This window comes from Pagrus pagrus (genome assembly GCF_965226575.1).
Source record: "Pagrus pagrus genome assembly, chromosome: 4".
Classification (NCBI taxonomy): domain Eukaryota; kingdom Metazoa; phylum Chordata; class Actinopteri; order Spariformes; family Sparidae; genus Pagrus; species Pagrus pagrus.
Genome location: NC_140188.1, coordinates 11,730,549 through 11,748,541, shown reverse-complemented (window position 1 = coordinate 11,748,541; position 17,993 = coordinate 11,730,549). Strand labels below are relative to the sequence as shown.

The following is a 17,993-nucleotide window of genomic DNA, read 5'->3' as shown; positions in this document are numbered from 1 at the left end:
TAACTGCACTTATCTTCATCAGACAGAATTAATCTTTTTCTATATACAATACAGAAAAATGTTAAATCGACTTAAGTCATGTCACATAGGTAACTTATGTCATGTACATGACGTAAAGGATATTACCCACAAGAATATGAAATGAATATGAAATGTATTACCATTCAGAAAAAAGTTATTCTACTGCATCTTATATTGCCATGGATGGGTTTTTACTGGTGTTATTCAAAAACTGTTGTGTTAAACAAAGTTTCACTTTCTTGCTGGGTCATTTGTTGTTCATTATGATAAAACTGCGCCCAAAGTCAAACCACATCGGCCCACATCTGAAGCCACAGTGGAGTGTAAAGTAATGCGTCATGTGTATTTACTCAGTTTGGCTTTGTGCACCAGTTTAAAAAACATCTGTGGATGCCGATGATTACTGTAGGACGGGTATGTTTAACCTACTGTGGCAGAGATATGACCGGAGATCATAAACAGAGTCGAACAGGTCAGTAGCACGGCATGTTATTTAGCATGGATAAATACTGCAGAGGGAACACAACAGACATTTCTCTGTGTACCGTTAAGTTTCACTTTCACTTTGGTTCGGTCTTGTCCCCAGTTTAAAACACACAGTAATGACTTAACTATTATTTTTAATCAGTCGATGAGGACAAATGATCACTAGTAGGTCCAGCATGCTAGTAGCGTAATAACATAGCAGCTTCCCCTTTTGGCAAACTGATCAGCGGGGGTTCCCAACACGTCACACACATGGACCATGGAGTGACACTCCCACACCGCCGCACCAACCTCCAGTGTTTCGCAGCACCACCATCTGCTTGCTATGTGCGTGTAGCATACGCATCCACAGGCAACACAACAAACATCTCTGCAGGCATCATAAAGAAGTAGACTTAACTGAGAAAACAATAAAATATATAAATATGTATATAATCTCCATGGATCCTGCAATCTTGAACCTGTCCAAGAATGTATTTATCACTTTTGCTGTGGTCTGTCTGAAGATCTATCCAGTACTGGATTTAAACAAGATTGAAATCACCACCCAGAATCAGTTGGTGAGTATTGGGATTAGGTAAGGTGCCCAAAAAAGAAGTTATAAAGTGCTCAGTGTCATAATTGGGGGCATAAATATTGGCTAAGACAATAGTGATGTTATATAGTTTCCCAGTGACAATAATATATCTGCCATACAGATCCGGAATGGCATTAGATAATATAAATGGAACAGATTTGCTAATTAGTATTGCGGTACTTCTAGATTTACAGTTAAAGTGGGAGTGAAATATCTGGCCAACTCAGTTTTTACGCAGGCGAGTATGCTCCTGATTCTTTAAGTGCGTCTCCTGCAGGATGGCAATAACAGTCCCCAGTCTTTTAAGATGAACCAATATGTTCCCACGTTTTACAGTCCAATTTAAGCCCCTACTATTCCACGAGGTGAGCTGCACTAGCCTTCCCCATTTTGTTTTATTTGGTACTGTTGTGGAACCAGCCATTAGCAAGGTCAAAGGTAGATAAAGTAAAAACAGTGAGCTATGAAGTGAACTATCTGAGCTTTGTGAAAAAAGAAGGCGAAAGGAAAGAAAAAAAAGACAAAAAAAAAAAAGCTGTAAAAACACAGAACCCCCATCCAGAACAAACCCCTAACCCCTCTTTACCTTTCCCCAACTAGGAGGTGAAGAAGAAAAACCTAGATGAAAAAAAACAAACTAAACTTACGTTTTACAAGAGACATTCAGTTAGACTGCTGTTAGCAAAATTTTGCTCTTAGCTCCTTAACAACATAAGTCTTTTACATTTAGACCTAAATTCATAGTAAAATATTTTAAAACATGTTAAGAATTGATTAATTAGTACAATTCAATTGACACAAAAAATAAAAGACACATCCAAAGTTGTTTTCAAAGGAATGGGAAAAGAGAGGAGAAAAAAAAATGGGACAAATCAATAATTACCTCTATCTTACTTTCTCCTCTATTGCCTATTCTGAGCCTAGTGCCGCACCATAGTAAGTGACCTCACAATGTAAACAAAGATGTCAGCCACCATGGACTCTAAAACAGAGGACTCTACCCAATACTACCTGCAAACTAACTGAGAAAAAGACTAAATAAAGCTGTCACAAATGTATGACTGCTATAGGTAGAACGTACACTCAATTTGTTTTGAAAAAACAGTTTAAGTTCCCACTTGTCACTTGTTAATTGTTAATAAAAACTTGCAACAATGTCCATGTTTATGTTAGCACCGGACTGTGCATGACCCAAAAATGAATTTATAATTCATTGACATTCACTGTTACCACATAAAATGAAGACAAGTCATTTCCTCCAGGCGTAATATAAAATAAAAAAACAGTAAGTCCGTGCTAGCCTGCTGTGCTTGGTAATGCAAACCAGCCGACTAGTTAGTCAACTGGTTAGCCAGCTGACCAACCACTCGACACAGCTTATTGCCCGCAGCTTCCCAACCTCTGGGCTCATATCTGGGAAGATATGCAACGGAGTTCCATTGTAGGTTAGATGGCATTTACTTTTTGACAGCCCCAGAATTTTCTCTTTGTCAGAACAGTAATGCAAGAGTGCAATAATAGCTTGGGGCCTCCCTCCTCTTGTGGGTATCGGTGCCATTGTTCTCTGTGCGCGGTATATAACCACCAGGCCATCAAAATTGTTTGCTCCCAGGACTTCAGGGAAAAATGCAGCTTCAAAATTTGTTGGGTTTTCCAGGTTTGGCACCCTCCTCAATACCAATGAGCCTCAACTTTTGTCTTCGGCTCCGGTGTTCAATATCTAGTTCCTTGTACTCCTTTGCCTTCAAGCCCTGTTTATGTTCTAGAGCCTCAACTCGATCCATGGTGTCATTCAGAGATTTGCCCATTTCCAATTGTTCTTGTGAAAGCTCCGTGTGGGCAGCATGGAGTGAGGCTAGCTCGTTAGCTAGTTCAGAGCAGATGGATGAGATATCTCTTTTGATTTCTTGGTGCAGGCTGGCTATTTCAGATTTCATGTCACTAAGAACAGCCTCACGTGACGATTGCAGTTCCGTTCAAAATACATTGAGGGAGATAGCTGGTTGTTTTTCATCCACCATTTTGACACTTCCAGATGAAGGTAGCAATGTAGTGAGAAGTGTTTTAGTATTCTTTCCATGACATGAGCTTTTACTCATGTCAAATATATGCAGTGTGGTTGAAGTTAAAGTTTCCTCCACAGACAGAATCAGTCTTTGTCCGGTCAAATGTAGATAACTGAATAAAATAAAGACAGAGCTGTCTTGGGCATGTGAATCGAAGTGCGCTCAGAGTATTAGGCTTCATTATTAGGCCTACCAAATATGGCTCATTTCAGTCACACAAGTGACTGAGTATTTATTTATTTTTTTTCGGAGGTGGGAATTTGCTGTCACTCCGCGGTGTGGATGGATTCTTCAAAAAAACCCAACACCAAACGCTTCAGTTTGGTTGGTAATGCTGATTGTAACGTATTACATGACATAACAAATGTAATACATTACTGAAAATTATTACTAAAGCGTTATATTACTCCATTACTGCTAAAAGAAATATATTACTGTAACGTGTTGGTTTTGTAATGTGTTATTCCCAACACTGTTCTCTGTTGTCATCAAAAAGACAAAGAAAAGATAGATAGATAAATAAATAGATAAAAATAGGGAAGACATAATGTTCCACCACTTGTCTTAGTATGCTCAAAATCAATCTGAAATTAAAATAATTGTAGGCCCTGCCTCTACTCTTGCTTATAGCCCATTGGGTGGTACTTAAGATTAAACAATGCTGCAAGTCAATAAAAAAGGTTGACAGGAATAAACTGACTGGGCTCAGAAAAGGGATGAACAGGAGGGAAGTCATGTGGGGATTTTTAGATATGAAATTGTTCTTGCTCATGTATTTCATGATGTATTCCTACTTCTCTTCTGTTGTGTCCTCCCCTCTTTATTCCTCCACCTGCCGGTTACAGGGACAGTTTCATCTAAATGAGATGCACAAGGCTGGAGATGTGGTTCTAGGTGGGATATTTCAGGTCCACTTCTTCTCTGTGTTTCCTGAACTATCTTTTACCTCAGAGCCACCACAGCCTACCTGTCACGGGTGAGTCTCTCAGGGAAGTGGCAAAAGCAAAAACTGGAGAAAATCAATTTCATGAGTCATATGTATTTCTGCAAATCAAATATTACTCTGAAATAATTAGATTTTGCATGTATGCTATTTTAAACATGTTTCTTTTTCCTACAAGTATCTATATCATTACTGTAAATAATATATTCAACTGCCATAATTGTTTTTATGTGTACTTGTGCAATGTGTTCATGTTGTCACAGTTACTGTATGTTGTATTTTTCAATAGTTAATAGTGGTATTTGTTTTAGTTTTGATATTCTAGGATTTAGGAGGGCCCAGACCATGGCATTTGCTATTGATGAGATCAACAAAAACATCAACCTGCTACCTAATGTGACTCTTGGATACAGTCTTTATGATAACTGTGCCGAATTAGCAATTGGATTTCGTGCAGGGTTATCCTCAGTCAGTGGTCAAGAGGAGCAGTTTTTACGAGATGAGACCTGTGCAGGAACCCCTCCAGTCGTAGGGATTGTGGGTGATTCTTCCTCTACACGTTCTATTGCAATCTCCTCTGTCTTAGGTTTGTACAGAGTACCTATGGTAAGTTTGCCTTTTATTAATTCAGTGGATCATTTTGTTATGATTTCAAGTTTGATGTCAGTTGTAAACATTGAGTAATCAACCTTTAAAGATTAAAAGAGCCGGAAAAGGCTTTGAATGTTTTCAGGCTGTACAGTCTGTGTCTTTCACAGGTGAGTTATTTTGCCACATGTTCCTGTCTGAGTGACCGACAGAAGTTTCCATCCTTTTTTAGGACGATCCCAAGTGATGCTTTCCAGGTGACCATCAATCAGCAAAATGAAAATGCATAAAAGGATGTGCAGTTAAACATCCATTAGAAAGAACTGCTACAGAGCAAAAGCTGTAATATTTCTTGAAATGCAGTAACTAAATATGATCCAATGTGATCCCTTTGTAGCATGTTTTCCACAAAAAAGACTATTCAACCTGTGCACTAATCTCTTTATTCACTTAGGTGCAGGCTATGATTCAGATACTGAAGCGTTTTGGCTGGAGTTGGGCAGGTCTGCTGGTCAGTGATGATGACTATGGACTCCACGCTGCTCGATCCTTCCAATCTGACCTAACACACTCTGGTGGAGGTTGTCTTGCCTACTTAGAGGTGTTGCCATGGGGCAATGACCCAGATGAACTAAGGAGGATTGTGGATTTGATGAAGAAATCCACAGCTCGTGTGGTCATTGTGTTTGCACATGAGAGTTTCATGATTAACATCATGGAAGAGGTTGGCCTTTAACTACAATCTAGTTGTAGTTATACGTCTTAATTTGTTTTTAAATTTATCAAACTAAAAGATTGAAGTTGCAATAACATATCGGCTTGTGAAAAATATATTTATTAGAATAGATTACACTTCTTATTTGCTAAATGCCCAGTTAGCAGGGTTTTAGAGTTCCATCAGTTCATCAGACAAATTACACAAAACTGTGGTTATGATGATATGCATCACTTTGCTCGTAAAATACTGTGTAAAACACAGGATTGCATCTGTGTATGAACAAGACATCACTTGTGTGTACTGTGTACAATTCAGAAGACTAGACAATACTTTAGTGACATGGCATTATGGAGTTATATATTTTATTTGATACACAGGTGGTGAGGCAGAATGTGACAGGTCTGCAGTGGATGGCCAGTGAAGCCTGGACAGCTGCTACTGTCCTCCAGACTCCTGACTTCATGCCGTACCTGGCTGGCACACTGGGCATTGCCATCCGTCGAGGAGAAATACCAGGCTTCAGGGAATTTCTCCTACAAATTTTTCCTGACCTACACCATAGCAACAGCTATGGAAAAAGCATAGTGAGAACTTAAGTGTGCAATCTGATCTGGCAATTTCAAGAATAATATATAGTCATCATTTGTAAGACTGTTTTGAATATATTTCAGGTAAACCAGTTTTGGGAATTCACATATCAATGTAGATTCACACCACCTCCAGCAGGTTGGTTGGAGGCTGGGGGAGCATTATGCACTGGACAGGAAAATCTAGAGGATGTGGAGACTGAGTTGTTGGACGTTTCCAATCTCAGGCCAGAGTATAATGTGTACAAGGCTGTGTATGCTCTGGCATATGCCCTTGATGACATGCTGCAGTGTGAGCCAGGGAGAGGGCCTTTCAGCGGGCACAGCTGTGGCAATTTGAAAGAACTGGAGCCATGGCAGGTGTGATATCAGTTTACACTCCACCTGTTATATGACTAAATCATACAGTCTAGTGTTTCATGTAAAGTGGTTCTACTATTGTAATGGGCCGAACAAATAGTGAGAGTAAATTACCTACTACTGGGTGATGACACTGGTTGGTATTATCAGCTCAATGATAGGTTCTTGTTTTGATATGTTCATACGTGTAGTATGCAGTTTGATAATTGAATTCTGGGTACCCCCATGTTATGATAACACAGAAATATTTTACCGTCACCAACCTAGTCAACCACCAGCAGTGACAGTATCTGGGTTAGAAGTAGCAATTACTTGATGCCGACTGCTAGAATAGGTTAGGAAAAAACAAAATAAATACGGGAGGGTTAAGCATCCCAAAAATTGTTTGTGGTCTTTGAGGTTTAATCTGTCTTCTTTGGTTTTTCATCTCTCTATGTAGCTAGTGTATTACTTGGAAAAAGTCAACTTCACTACAACATTTGGTGATCAAGTGTCATTTGATGAGAATGGTGACGCCTTAGCAATCTATGATGTCATGAACTGGCTGTGGCTCCCTGATGGAAGAACTGAAGTTCAGAATGTGGGTGAGGTCAAGAGGTCGGCTTCCAAAGGTGACGAACTCACAATTGATGAAGACAAAATCTTCTGGAACTTTGAATCAAAACAGGTTATATCTGATTTTTCAGACGCACCATAGTTAACTCATTATAGCAGTGTAAAGTAATGGAGAATAACAGATACTTATTTTTCTCCTTATAGCCACCCCGCTCAGTGTGCAGTGAAAGCTGTCCTCCAGGTACCCGCATGGCCAGAAAGAAAGGGGAACCTGTGTGCTGTTTTGACTGCATCCCTTGTTCTGAGGGGGAGATCAGCAATAAAACTGGTTGGTTTTTAACTTTAAACATTGCAGTTTTGAGACACAATATAAACATATAGAATATCTCAGGTCTGTTCCTTTTCTCATAGATGCCATGGGGTGCACCAGCTGTCCTGAGGACTTCTGGTCCAGCCCCCAGCGTGACCACTGTGTTCCTAAGAAAACAGAGTTTCTCTCCTACCATGAGCCTCTGGGTATCGGCTTGACAGTTGCCTCCTTGCTGGGCACATGTATGTGTGCTGTTGTCATGGGCATCTTTATTTATCATCGTAGCACACCCATTGTACGTGCCAACAATTCAGAACTGAGTTTCCAGTTACTGCTGTCTCTTAAGTTATGTTTCCTGTGTTCACTGCTGTTTATTGGTCGTCCCAGACTGTGGACATGCCAGCTTAGACATGCAGCGTTTGGGATCAGCTTTGTGCTTTGTGTCTCATGTATCCTGGTAAAAACCATGGTGGTTCTGGCTGTGTTCAAGGCCTCCAAGCCAGGAGGGGGAGCCAGCCTGAAGTGGTTTGGTGTTTTGCAGCAGAGGGGGACAGTTATTGTTCTCACTTCTGTTCAGGCAGCAGTCTGCACTGCCTGGATTGTAACTGCCTCACCAACTCCTCATAAAAACACTCAATACTACAATGATAAGATTGTTTATGAGTGTGCAGTTGGGTCCACAGTTGGTTTCGCTGTGTTACTGGGCTATATTGGCTCATTGGCCTCCCTCAGTTTTCTGATTGCATTTATAGCAAGGAATCTTCCAGATAGTTTCAATGAGGCCAAACTCATCACTTTCAGCATGCTGATCTTCTGTGCTGTGTGGGTGGCCTTTGTCCCTGCTTATATCAGCTCACCAGGCAAATATGCAGATGCAGTGGAGGTATTTGCCATCCTGGCCTCCAGTTTTGGTCTCTTGGTGGCACTGTTTGGACCCAAGTGTTACATAATCCTGCTGAGACCAGAGAGGAACACAAAGAAGGCAATCATGGGTCGGGAAAACCAGACCCAATAACCGCAATTATCTTCATGAGACAGAATTCATCTTTTTTGTATATACAATAAAAAACAATACATGCAAACTTCACTTATTTTAACTTAATCACGTAAGTTAACTTACATTACATATGTTCTCTTATGTCACATACATGTGCATATGCAGTGGAGGTATTTGCAGTCCTGGTGTAGGCGTAGGTATGTAGGTAACTTGTGTCATGTAGGTGACGTAAAGGATTTCACCCACAAGAATATGAAATGAATATGAAATGCCTTACTGCTTAGAAAAAGTTATTCTATAACATCTCATATTACAATGGATGGGTTTTCATTGGTGTAATTAAAGACTGTTGTGTTTAACATAGTGTCACTTTCTTGCAGGGTCATATGTTGTTCAAGTCAAACTACATCGGTCCACATCTGGTGGATCTTGTAGGCTAATGCGCTCCACAATTTTGTGGAGTTTGTAGGTACTCACATATAGCCACATGCATCCACAATGCTCAGACCACTTACATACATCAGCTGATGCTATATCCCCTTGACCCTTTCCAAAAAATTAGAATATCATGGAAAAGTTTATTTATTTCCATAATTCCATTCAAAAAGTTAAACTTTCATAGATTATAGATTCAGGGCCCACAATTTAAACGATTTCAAGTATTTATTTGTTTATTTGTACATAATTTGGACTTCCAGCTCATAAAACCCACAAAAACAGGAATTCAAAAAAATAGAATACTGTGAAGAAATAACCATTTACTTCTCAGTTTTTGCAGAAAAAAAGAAATAAATTAGGATCACATCAAATCAATCAAAATATGGTACTTTCAAAACGATATGTCAATCTTCAATACTTGGTTGGGAATCCCTTTGCCTTAATCACTGCCTCGATGTGCCGTGGCATTGAGGCAATCAGCCTGTGGCATTGCCTGGGAGTTATGGAAGCCCAGATTTCCTTGATGCTTGCTATCAGCTCTTCTTTGTTTTTGGGACTGGTGCCCCTCATTTTCCTCTTGATAATACCCCATAGATTCTCAATGGGGTTTAGGTCCGGCGAGTTGGCTGGCCAGTCAAGCACTGTGATAGCATCGGCATCAAACCAGGTTTTGGTGCTTCTGGCGGTATGGGCAGGGGCCAGGTCCTGCTGGAAGATGAAATCTGCATCTCCATACAGATCCTCAGCAGAAGGAATCATGAAGTCCTCTAAAACATTCTGGTAGACTGTTGCGGTGACCTTGGATTTAAGAAAGCAGAGTTTATCAACACCTGCACCGGACATTGCACCCCAAATCATGACTGTGGATATTTCACACTGGACCTCAAGCAGCTTGGGTTCTGTTCCTCACCCGTCTTCCTCCAAACCCTTGGACCTTGATTCCCGAATGAAAGGCACAATTTACTTTCATCGGAAAAGAGGACCTTGGACCACTGGCCAACAGTCCAGTCCTTCTTCTCCTTGGCCCAGTTGAGACGCTTCCTACGTTGGCTCAGGCTCAGAAGTGGCTTGACCCGAGGAACCCGACAGTTGTAGCCCATCTCCCGGATGTGTCTGAATGTGGTGGTTTTTGAAGCTGTGACTCCCGCCTCATTCCACTCTTTCTGGATCTCTGCCAGATTCTTGAATCTTCTCTGTTTGATAATCCGCTGAAGCCCACGGTCATCTCTTCTGCTGGTGCATCTTCTCCTGCCACATTTTGCCCTTCCACTAGACTTTCCATTGATATGCTTGGACACAGCACTCTGTGAACAGCCAGCCTCCTTAGCTATGAACTTTTGTGGCTTACCCATCCTATGGAGGGTATCAATGATGATTGAACCAAAGTGAAGCAGTTTAATGACACCTGGGGAAACCTGTGCAGGTGCTTTGAGTTTAGTAGATGATTAGTGTGTGACACTCAGTTTAAAACATTCATGCCCTGCAAAATTTGGGCTGATTTCTTCACAGTATTCTAATTTTTTGAATTCCTGTTTTCGTGGGTTTTATGAGCTGGAAGTCCAAATTATGTACAAATAAACAAACAAATACTTGAAATCGTTTAAATTGTGGGCCCTGAATCTATAATCTATGAAAGTTTAACTTTTTGAATGGAATTATGGAAATAAATAAACTTTTCCATGATATTCAAATTTTTTGGAAAGGGTCTGTACATTTGACTGGGAATGCTTGTCAGAAGTATTGAGTTGTACTGGACCTGCCAAAGAAGGTGTGTCTGAAGTAACAGATATGTGTTATCTCTCTAATTTATCTTACGGTCCTGTTGTAAGTTGTCGCACCTTAGCCTCTAAGAAAGTCTTAAAAGGCTCTAAAAGATAGGAAATAAAGATGGTTTTCATTTTATTTTGTTTTGCTGTTTTAATGTATGACAAATTCACTTCTAAGAAAGTCTAAAAAGGATCTAACGGAAAAGAAATAAAGATGGTTTTCATTTTACTTTGCAGTACAGTTCTGTTGTGATGTGTATCTAATAACAGTCTGTTGTCTAGCATTTTTGGGCAAGTTACTTTCAAACTGCAATATATCACATATTACTAGTTACTTTCACTTTTAAGAAATATATCACCTCACAATATTTCTGTCTGTATAGAGTCATATAATACTTTTTACACTACTTTTTAGTTGCTTGTATAGGACAATTAAATAGCCTAGATCTTTTTAAATAAACAAATGGCCTTGGACACAGGGATGACAAAGGATCAAAGTCTGATATATTATGAGATAGGACTAAATATTTTTAATTGTAGGCTTAGTCATATGAAACTAAATAGACCTATACCTTCTATAATGTAGGTTTTGATGACATGACAAGAATACAATTTATTCTTCTATGCCTTTTTTCACCATGGTGACCTGGAAGAGGGCAGGCCATACAAGATAATTTGCAGTCAAAAAGAAGACATCAGAATGAAGAGGCATCACATTTTACAGAAATACAGATATAAGCAGAGAGTAAAACAGAGGAGAGCAATGATCCAGCAGAGCAGAGGTATGACGATCCAGATTCATTAATGTGAGGCAGCGGGAACCAGGAGAGATAGATGTTCCCAGGGACCCGCGGTCCATCAGAAGGGAGCCCGAATTAAAAGAGAGGAGGAGGAGAAAGCTATAGAGAGGGAACAGTGAGAGAGCAACACAGCTTACAGCTTGTGGGAACAGAAAACAAAAAAACTAAAATTAAAGAAATGCAATGTTAATCAGAATAAACAGATTATTTCTCGTAGGCAGGACAATGTATATTCTAATACTATAGGTAAGAGACTCATTGAGACTGAGACCAACCCACTGAAGAAGCAAGCAGTCAAAATCAAGGACTAATTAAAGGTCAAGTCAAAGAAGTAAATTTTGAGTTTCGTTTTAAAGGCCAGATTGTCTGATGTCAGCTGGGAGGTTATTCCAGAGAAAGGGGGCACAACGGGAAAAAGTCTTGCAGCCAGCTGACATATTTTTATCCTTGGAACCGTCAGGAGCCCTGAATTCTGAGAGTGTAATACACAAGGTGGAAAATAGTGGTATAATGAGATCAGGCATGTACGATGGGGCAAGGCCGTGTAGTTTTGTATGTCATCAGCAGCACCTTACAGTCTGATCTGACATGAATTGGGAGCCAGTGCAGTGAGGCTGGGATTGGTGTAATATGATCAAAAAATCTTGCACGTGTTTAGACTCTCGCTGCAGCATTCTGAATCATTTGAAGACTTTTAGTGCTCTCACGCGGTAGACCTGAAAACAAGGCATTGCAATAATCCAGTCTAGAAGAAACAAAGGCATGAATCAGGATGTCTGCATCTGCTGTGGACAGGAAGGACCTAATTTTAGCTATGACGCGCAGCTGGTAAAACGCGATCTTGGTAATTTCTTTGATGTGCTGATCGAAAGAGAGGGTAGAATCAGATGTACATGTAACACCAAGATTCTTGATAATTGAACTTTGAGAAATAACACAGTTGTCAAGAGTTACTGTCACCTGATCAAAGTGGTGTTTCTGTCAAGCGTGGCCAATGACCAACATCTCAGTTTTATCCGAATTCAGGAGCAGGGTGTCTTCACTTTTCTTTCATTTCTTCACTGCATACAAGCAGGTCTCTAATTTTGTGATTTGAGAGTTTATCAAATTTGATGGGCACATACACCTGAGTAGCTTCCGCATCGTAGTGGAAATGTACTCCGTAACTACGAATAATTAAAGGGCCAGAACAGAGCCTTGGGGAACTCCATACTTTACATCAGTAAATACTGAAGTAGTATTATTATAAGAAACACATTGTGTTCTTTCCGATAAGTAAGACTTTGGCATCTCTGGCCTGGCTCTCGCTTTGCTAAACTCTTTCCAAGACTTCAGAGAAGAAAGGAAGGTTGGATACTGGTCTATAATTATTTAAAGACCCTGGGTCAACATGTGGTTTCTTAAGTAGAGGCTTAACCACAGCAGACTTAAAGCTAGCAGGGACACCAGTCATGAGTGATAAATTAACAATATTTTACATTGTAGGTCGCAGTGCTGGCCATAGATCCTTAAAAGAAATATATTATTGTAACATGTTGCTTTTGTAACATGTTACCCTGAACACTGTTGTCTGATGACATGAAAAAGTCGGTGCAAAGTAATGTAGATGGGAAGACATATTGATCCACGACTTGTCTTAGTATGCTCAAAATCAATCTAAAATTACTATAATTTTGGGCCCTGCCCCGACTCTTGCTAATAGCCCATTGGATGGTGCTTAAGATTAAACAATGCTGCAAGTCAATAAAACAGGTTGACAGTAATAAAGCTGACTGGGCTCAGGAGAGGGATGAACAGGAGGAAAGTCATGTGGGGATTTTTAGATATTAAATTGCTCTCGCTCATGTATTTCATGTTGTTGTATTCCTACTTCTGTTCTGTTGTGTCCTCCCCTCTTTATTCCTCCACCTGCTGGTTACAGGGACAGTTTCATCTAAATGAGATGCACAAGGCTGGAGATGTGGTTCTAGGTGGGATATTTCGAATCCACTTTTTCTCTGTCTTTCCTGACCTTTCTTTTACCTCAGAGCCACCACAACCTACTTGCCACGGGTGAGTCTCTCAGGGAAGTGGCAAAAGCAAAAATTGGAGTAAGAATTAATTCCATGAGTCATATGTATTTCTGCAAATCAAATATCACTCTGGAATAATTAGATTTTCCATCTATGCTATTTTAAACATGTTACTTTTTCCAAAAGCTGTATCAATTTAATTATTGTAAAAATATTTTGATATTCAACTGACATAATTGTTGGTAGAATTTGTACTTGTGCAATGTGTTCATGTTGTCACAGTTATTGTATGTTGTGTTCTTCAATAGTTAATAGTGGTATTTGTGTTAGTTTTGATGTTGTAGGATTTAGGATGGCCCAGACCATGGCCTTTGCCATTGATGAGATCAACAGAAACTTCAACCTGCTACCTAATGTGACTCTGGGATACAGTCTTTACGATAACTGTTTCAAACTAGGGATTGGATTTCGTGCAGGATTATCCGCAGTCAGTGGTCAAGAGGAGCACTTTATATTAGAAGAGACCTGTGCAGGAACCCCTCCAGTCATAGGGATTGTGGGTGATTCTTCTTCTACTCATTCTATTGCCATTTCCTCTGTCTTAGGTTTGTACAGAGTACCTATGGTAAGTTTGACAATTTGCCTTCTATTAATTTTATTGGATTATTTTGATATGATCTCAGATTTAATGTTACTTGTAAACTTGGAGTCAGAAAATTCGTTGAATGTTTTCAGGATGTACAGTCTGTGTCCTTCACAGGTGAGTTATTTTGCCACATGTTCCTGTCTGAGTGACCGACAGAAGTTTCCATCCTTCTTTAGGACGATCCCAAGTGATGCTTTCCAGGTGACCATCTATCAGTATAAAAGCATGTGCAGTTAAACATTCAGAAGAAAAACATCTCTACACTGCAAAAACTGTTGTATTTCTTGAACTGCAATAACTAAATATGATCCAATGTGAAACATTTTTAGCATGTAATCTCTGCATTCACCTAGGTGCAGGCTATGATTAAGATACTGAAGCGTTTTGGCTGGAGTTGGGCAGGTCTGCTGGTCAGTGATGATGACTATGGACTCCACGCTGCTCGATCCTTTCAATCTGACCTGGCACACTCTGGTGGAGGTTGTCTTGCCTACTTAGAGGTGTTGCCATGGAGCAATGACCCAGATGAACTAAGGAGGATCGTGGATTTGATGAAGAAATCCACAGCTCGTGTGGTCATTGTGTTTGCACATGAGAGTTACATGATTAACCTCATGGAAGAGGTTGGGCTTGAACTACAAACTAAGTTATATGTGTTATTTGTTTTAATTTAATCAAACTGAAAGATTTAAGTTGCTAAATAACATGTTATTTAACAATAACAATTGGACTGACATATTGGACTGTGACAAATATATTAATTGAACAGGTTACACCTCTTTTTGTCCAATCCCCTGTTAGCAGGGTTCTAGAGTACGATCAGTTACTCAGACAAATTACACAAAACTGTGGTTAGTATGATATGCATCACTTTGCTCCTAACATAAAACACGGGATTGCATCTGTGTATAAACAAGTAAGACATCACTTGTGTATACTGTGTACAGTTCAGAAAATTAAACAAAACTTTTGTGACATGGCATTATGGAGTTATATATTTTATTTGACACACAGGTGGTGAGGCAGAATGTGACAGGCCTGCAGTGGATGGCCAGTGAAGCCTGGACAACTACTACTGTCCTCCAGACCCCTGACCTCATGCCGTACCTTGCTGGCACACTGGGCATTGCCATCCGTAGAGGAGAAATACCAGGCTTCAGGGAATTCCTTCTACAAATGCTTCCTGACCTACACCACAACAACAGCTATGGAAATAGTATGGTGAGAGTTTAACTGTGCAATCTGAGCTGGTAATTGCAAGAATAATATATAGTCATCCTTTATAAGACTGTTTTGAATATATTTCAGGTAAACCAGTTTTGGGAATTCACATTTCAATGTAGATTCACATCACCTCCAGCAGGTTGGGTGGAGGCTGGGCGACCATTATGTACTGGACAGGAAAAGCTAGAGGATGTGGAGACTGAGTTGTTGGACGTTTCCAATCTCAGGCTAGAGTATAATGTGTACAAGGCTGTGTATGCTCTGGCCTATGCCCTTGATGACATGCTGCATTGTGAGCCAGGGAGAGGGCCTTTCAGCGGGCACAGCTGTGGCAGTTTGAAAGGACTGGAGCCATGGCAGGTGTGCTATCAGTTTATGCTCGGTCTGTTATATCACCAAATCATACGGTTTGGTGTTTCTTGCAGAGTGGTGCTACTAATTGCAATTGGCTTAATAAATAATGAGAGGAAATTACCTACTAATGGATGATGACAGTGGTTGGTCTTATCAGCTCAGTGATAGGTTCTTGTTTTGATATGTTCACAAGTGTTGGAAAGAGCCAATACTGGATATCAACTCCTAGAATAAGGAAAAAATGAAATAAATACAGGAGGGTCAGGCTTGCCAAAAATCTTTGTAGGTCTCTAAGGTTTAATCTGTCCTATATGTTTTTTTTTGCGTGTCTCTTTATAGCTAGTGTATTATTTGGAAAAGGTCAACTTAACAACAACATTTGGTGATCAAGTGTCATTTGATGAGAATGGTGATGCCTTAGCAATCTATGATGTCATGAACTGGCTGTGGCTCCCTGATGGAAGAACTGAAGTTCAAAATGTGGGTGAGTTCAAGAGGTCGGCTTCCAAAGATGAAGAACTCACAACTGATGAAGACAAAATCTTCTGGAACTTTGAATCAAATAAGGTTATATTGGATTTTTCAGACAAACCATGAGTAACTCATTATAGCAGTGTAAAGTAATGGAGGATAACAGATACTTATTTTTCTCCCTGTAGCCACCCCGCTCAGTGTGCAGTGAAAGCTGTCCTCCAGGTACCCGCATGGCCAGAAAGAAAGGGGAACCTGTGTGCTGTTTTGACTGCATCCCTTGTTCTGAGGGGGAGATCAGCAATACAACTGGTTGGTTTTTAACTTTAAAGATTGTAGTTTTGAGATATAATATAAACATATAGAGTATTTCAGGTCTGCTCCTTTTCTCATAGATGCCATGGGGTGCACCAGCTGTCCTGAGGACTTCTGGTCCAGCCCCCAGCGTGACCACTGTGTTCCTAAGAAAACAGAGTTTCTCTCCTACCATGAGCCTCTGGGTATCGGCTTGACAGTTGCCTCCTTGCTGGGCACATGTATGTGTGCTGTTGTCATGGGCATCTTTATTCATCATCGTAGCACACCCATAGTACGTGCCAACAATTCAGAACTGAGTTTCCAGTTACTGCTGTCTCTTAAGTTATGTTTCCTGTGTTCACTGCTGTTTATTGGTCGTCCCAGACTGTGGACATGCCAGCTGAGACATGCAGCATTTGGGATCAGCTTTGTGCTTTGTGTCTCATGTATTTTGGTAAAAACCATGGTGGTTCTGGCAGTGTTCAAGGCCTCCAAGCCAGGAGGGGGAGCCAGCCTGAAGTGGTTTGGTGTTTTGCAGCAGAGGGGGACAGTTATTGTTCTCACTTCTGTTCAGGCAGCAGTCTGCACTGCTTGGCTTATATCTGCCTCACCAACTCCTCATAAAAACACTCAATACTACAATGATAAGATTGTTTATGAGTGTGCAGTTGGGTCCACAGTTGGCTTTGCAGTGTTACTGGGCTATATTGGCTCATTGGCTTCCCTCAGTTTTCTGATTGCATTTATAGCAAGGAATCTTCCAGATAGTTTCAATGAGGCCAAACTCATCACTTTCAGCATGCTGATCTTCTGTGCTGTGTGGGTGGCCTTTGTCCCTGCATATATCAGCTCACCAGGCAAATATGCAGATGCAGTGGAGGTATTTGCCATCCTGGCCTCCAGTTTTGGTCTCTTGGTGGCACTGTTTGGACCCAAGTGTTACATAATCCTGCTGAGACCAGAGAGGAACACAAAAAAGGCAATCATGGGTCGGGGAAACCAGACCCAGTAACTGCAATTATCTTCATGAGACAGAATTAATCTTTTTTGTATATACAATAAAAAACTTTATTTATTTTAACTTAATCACATAAGTTAACTTACATTACATAATGTTCTCTTATGTCACATACATGTGCATATGCAGTGGAGGTATTTGCAGTCCTGGTGTAGGCGTAGGTACGTAGGTAACTTGTGTCATGTAGGTGACGTAAAGGATTTCGCCCACAAAAATATGAAATGAATATGAAATGCCTTACTGCTTAGAAAAAGTTATTCTTTAGCATCTTATATTACAATGGATGGGTTTTCATTGGTGTAATTAAAGACTGTTGTGTTTAACATAGTGTCACTTTCTTGCAGGGTCATATGTTGTTCATTGTGATAAAATTGTGCCCTAAGTCAAAAACCATCAGTCCACATCTGGTGGACCTTGTAGGCTGATGCTCTCAACAATTTTGTGGAGTTTGTAGGTACTCACATATAGCCACATGCTTCCACAATGCTTAGTGCTCAGACCACTTATATATACCAGTTGATGCTATATCCCTTGCCACTTTTCATGCCATGTAATTTCAAATTACATTTGACTGGGATTGCTTGTCAGAAGTATCGAGTTGTACTGGACCTGCCAAAGAAGGTGTGTCTGAAGTAACAGATATGTGTTATTTCCCTTATTTATGTTACGTTCCTGTTGTAACTTGTCGCAACTTAGCCTCTAAGAAAGTCTTAAAAGGCTTTAAAAGATAGGAAATAAAGATGGTTTTCATTTTATTTT

General features: G+C 40.2%; 2 protein-coding genes across 2 annotated transcripts; both read left to right on the top strand.

Annotated features, from left to right (window-relative positions):
* Positions 1 to 4,016: 4,016 nt before the first annotated feature.
* Positions 4,017 to 8,226, top strand: LOC311255773 (extracellular calcium-sensing receptor-like; the record flags this gene model as incomplete). The annotated part of the gene is made up of 9 exons (XM_084350422.1): positions 4,017 to 4,126; positions 4,405 to 4,699; positions 4,852 to 4,938; positions 5,136 to 5,405; positions 5,777 to 5,983; positions 6,071 to 6,346; positions 6,786 to 7,013; positions 7,106 to 7,229; positions 7,313 to 8,226. The coding sequence occupies 9 exons, from the start codon at positions 4,017 to 4,019 to the stop codon at positions 8,224 to 8,226; spliced, it is 2,511 nt and encodes an 836-aa protein (XP_084206548.1).
* Positions 8,227 to 13,055: 4,829 nt separating this feature from the next.
* On the top strand, positions 13,056 to 17,228 carry LOC311255772 (extracellular calcium-sensing receptor-like; the record flags this gene model as incomplete). The annotated part of the gene is made up of 9 exons (XM_084350421.1): positions 13,056 to 13,264; positions 13,555 to 13,849; positions 13,985 to 14,071; positions 14,224 to 14,493; positions 14,885 to 15,091; positions 15,179 to 15,454; positions 15,788 to 16,015; positions 16,108 to 16,231; positions 16,315 to 17,228. The coding sequence occupies 9 exons, from the start codon at positions 13,056 to 13,058 to the stop codon at positions 17,226 to 17,228; spliced, it is 2,610 nt and encodes an 869-aa protein (XP_084206547.1).
* Positions 17,229 to 17,993: the final 765 nt, after the last annotated feature.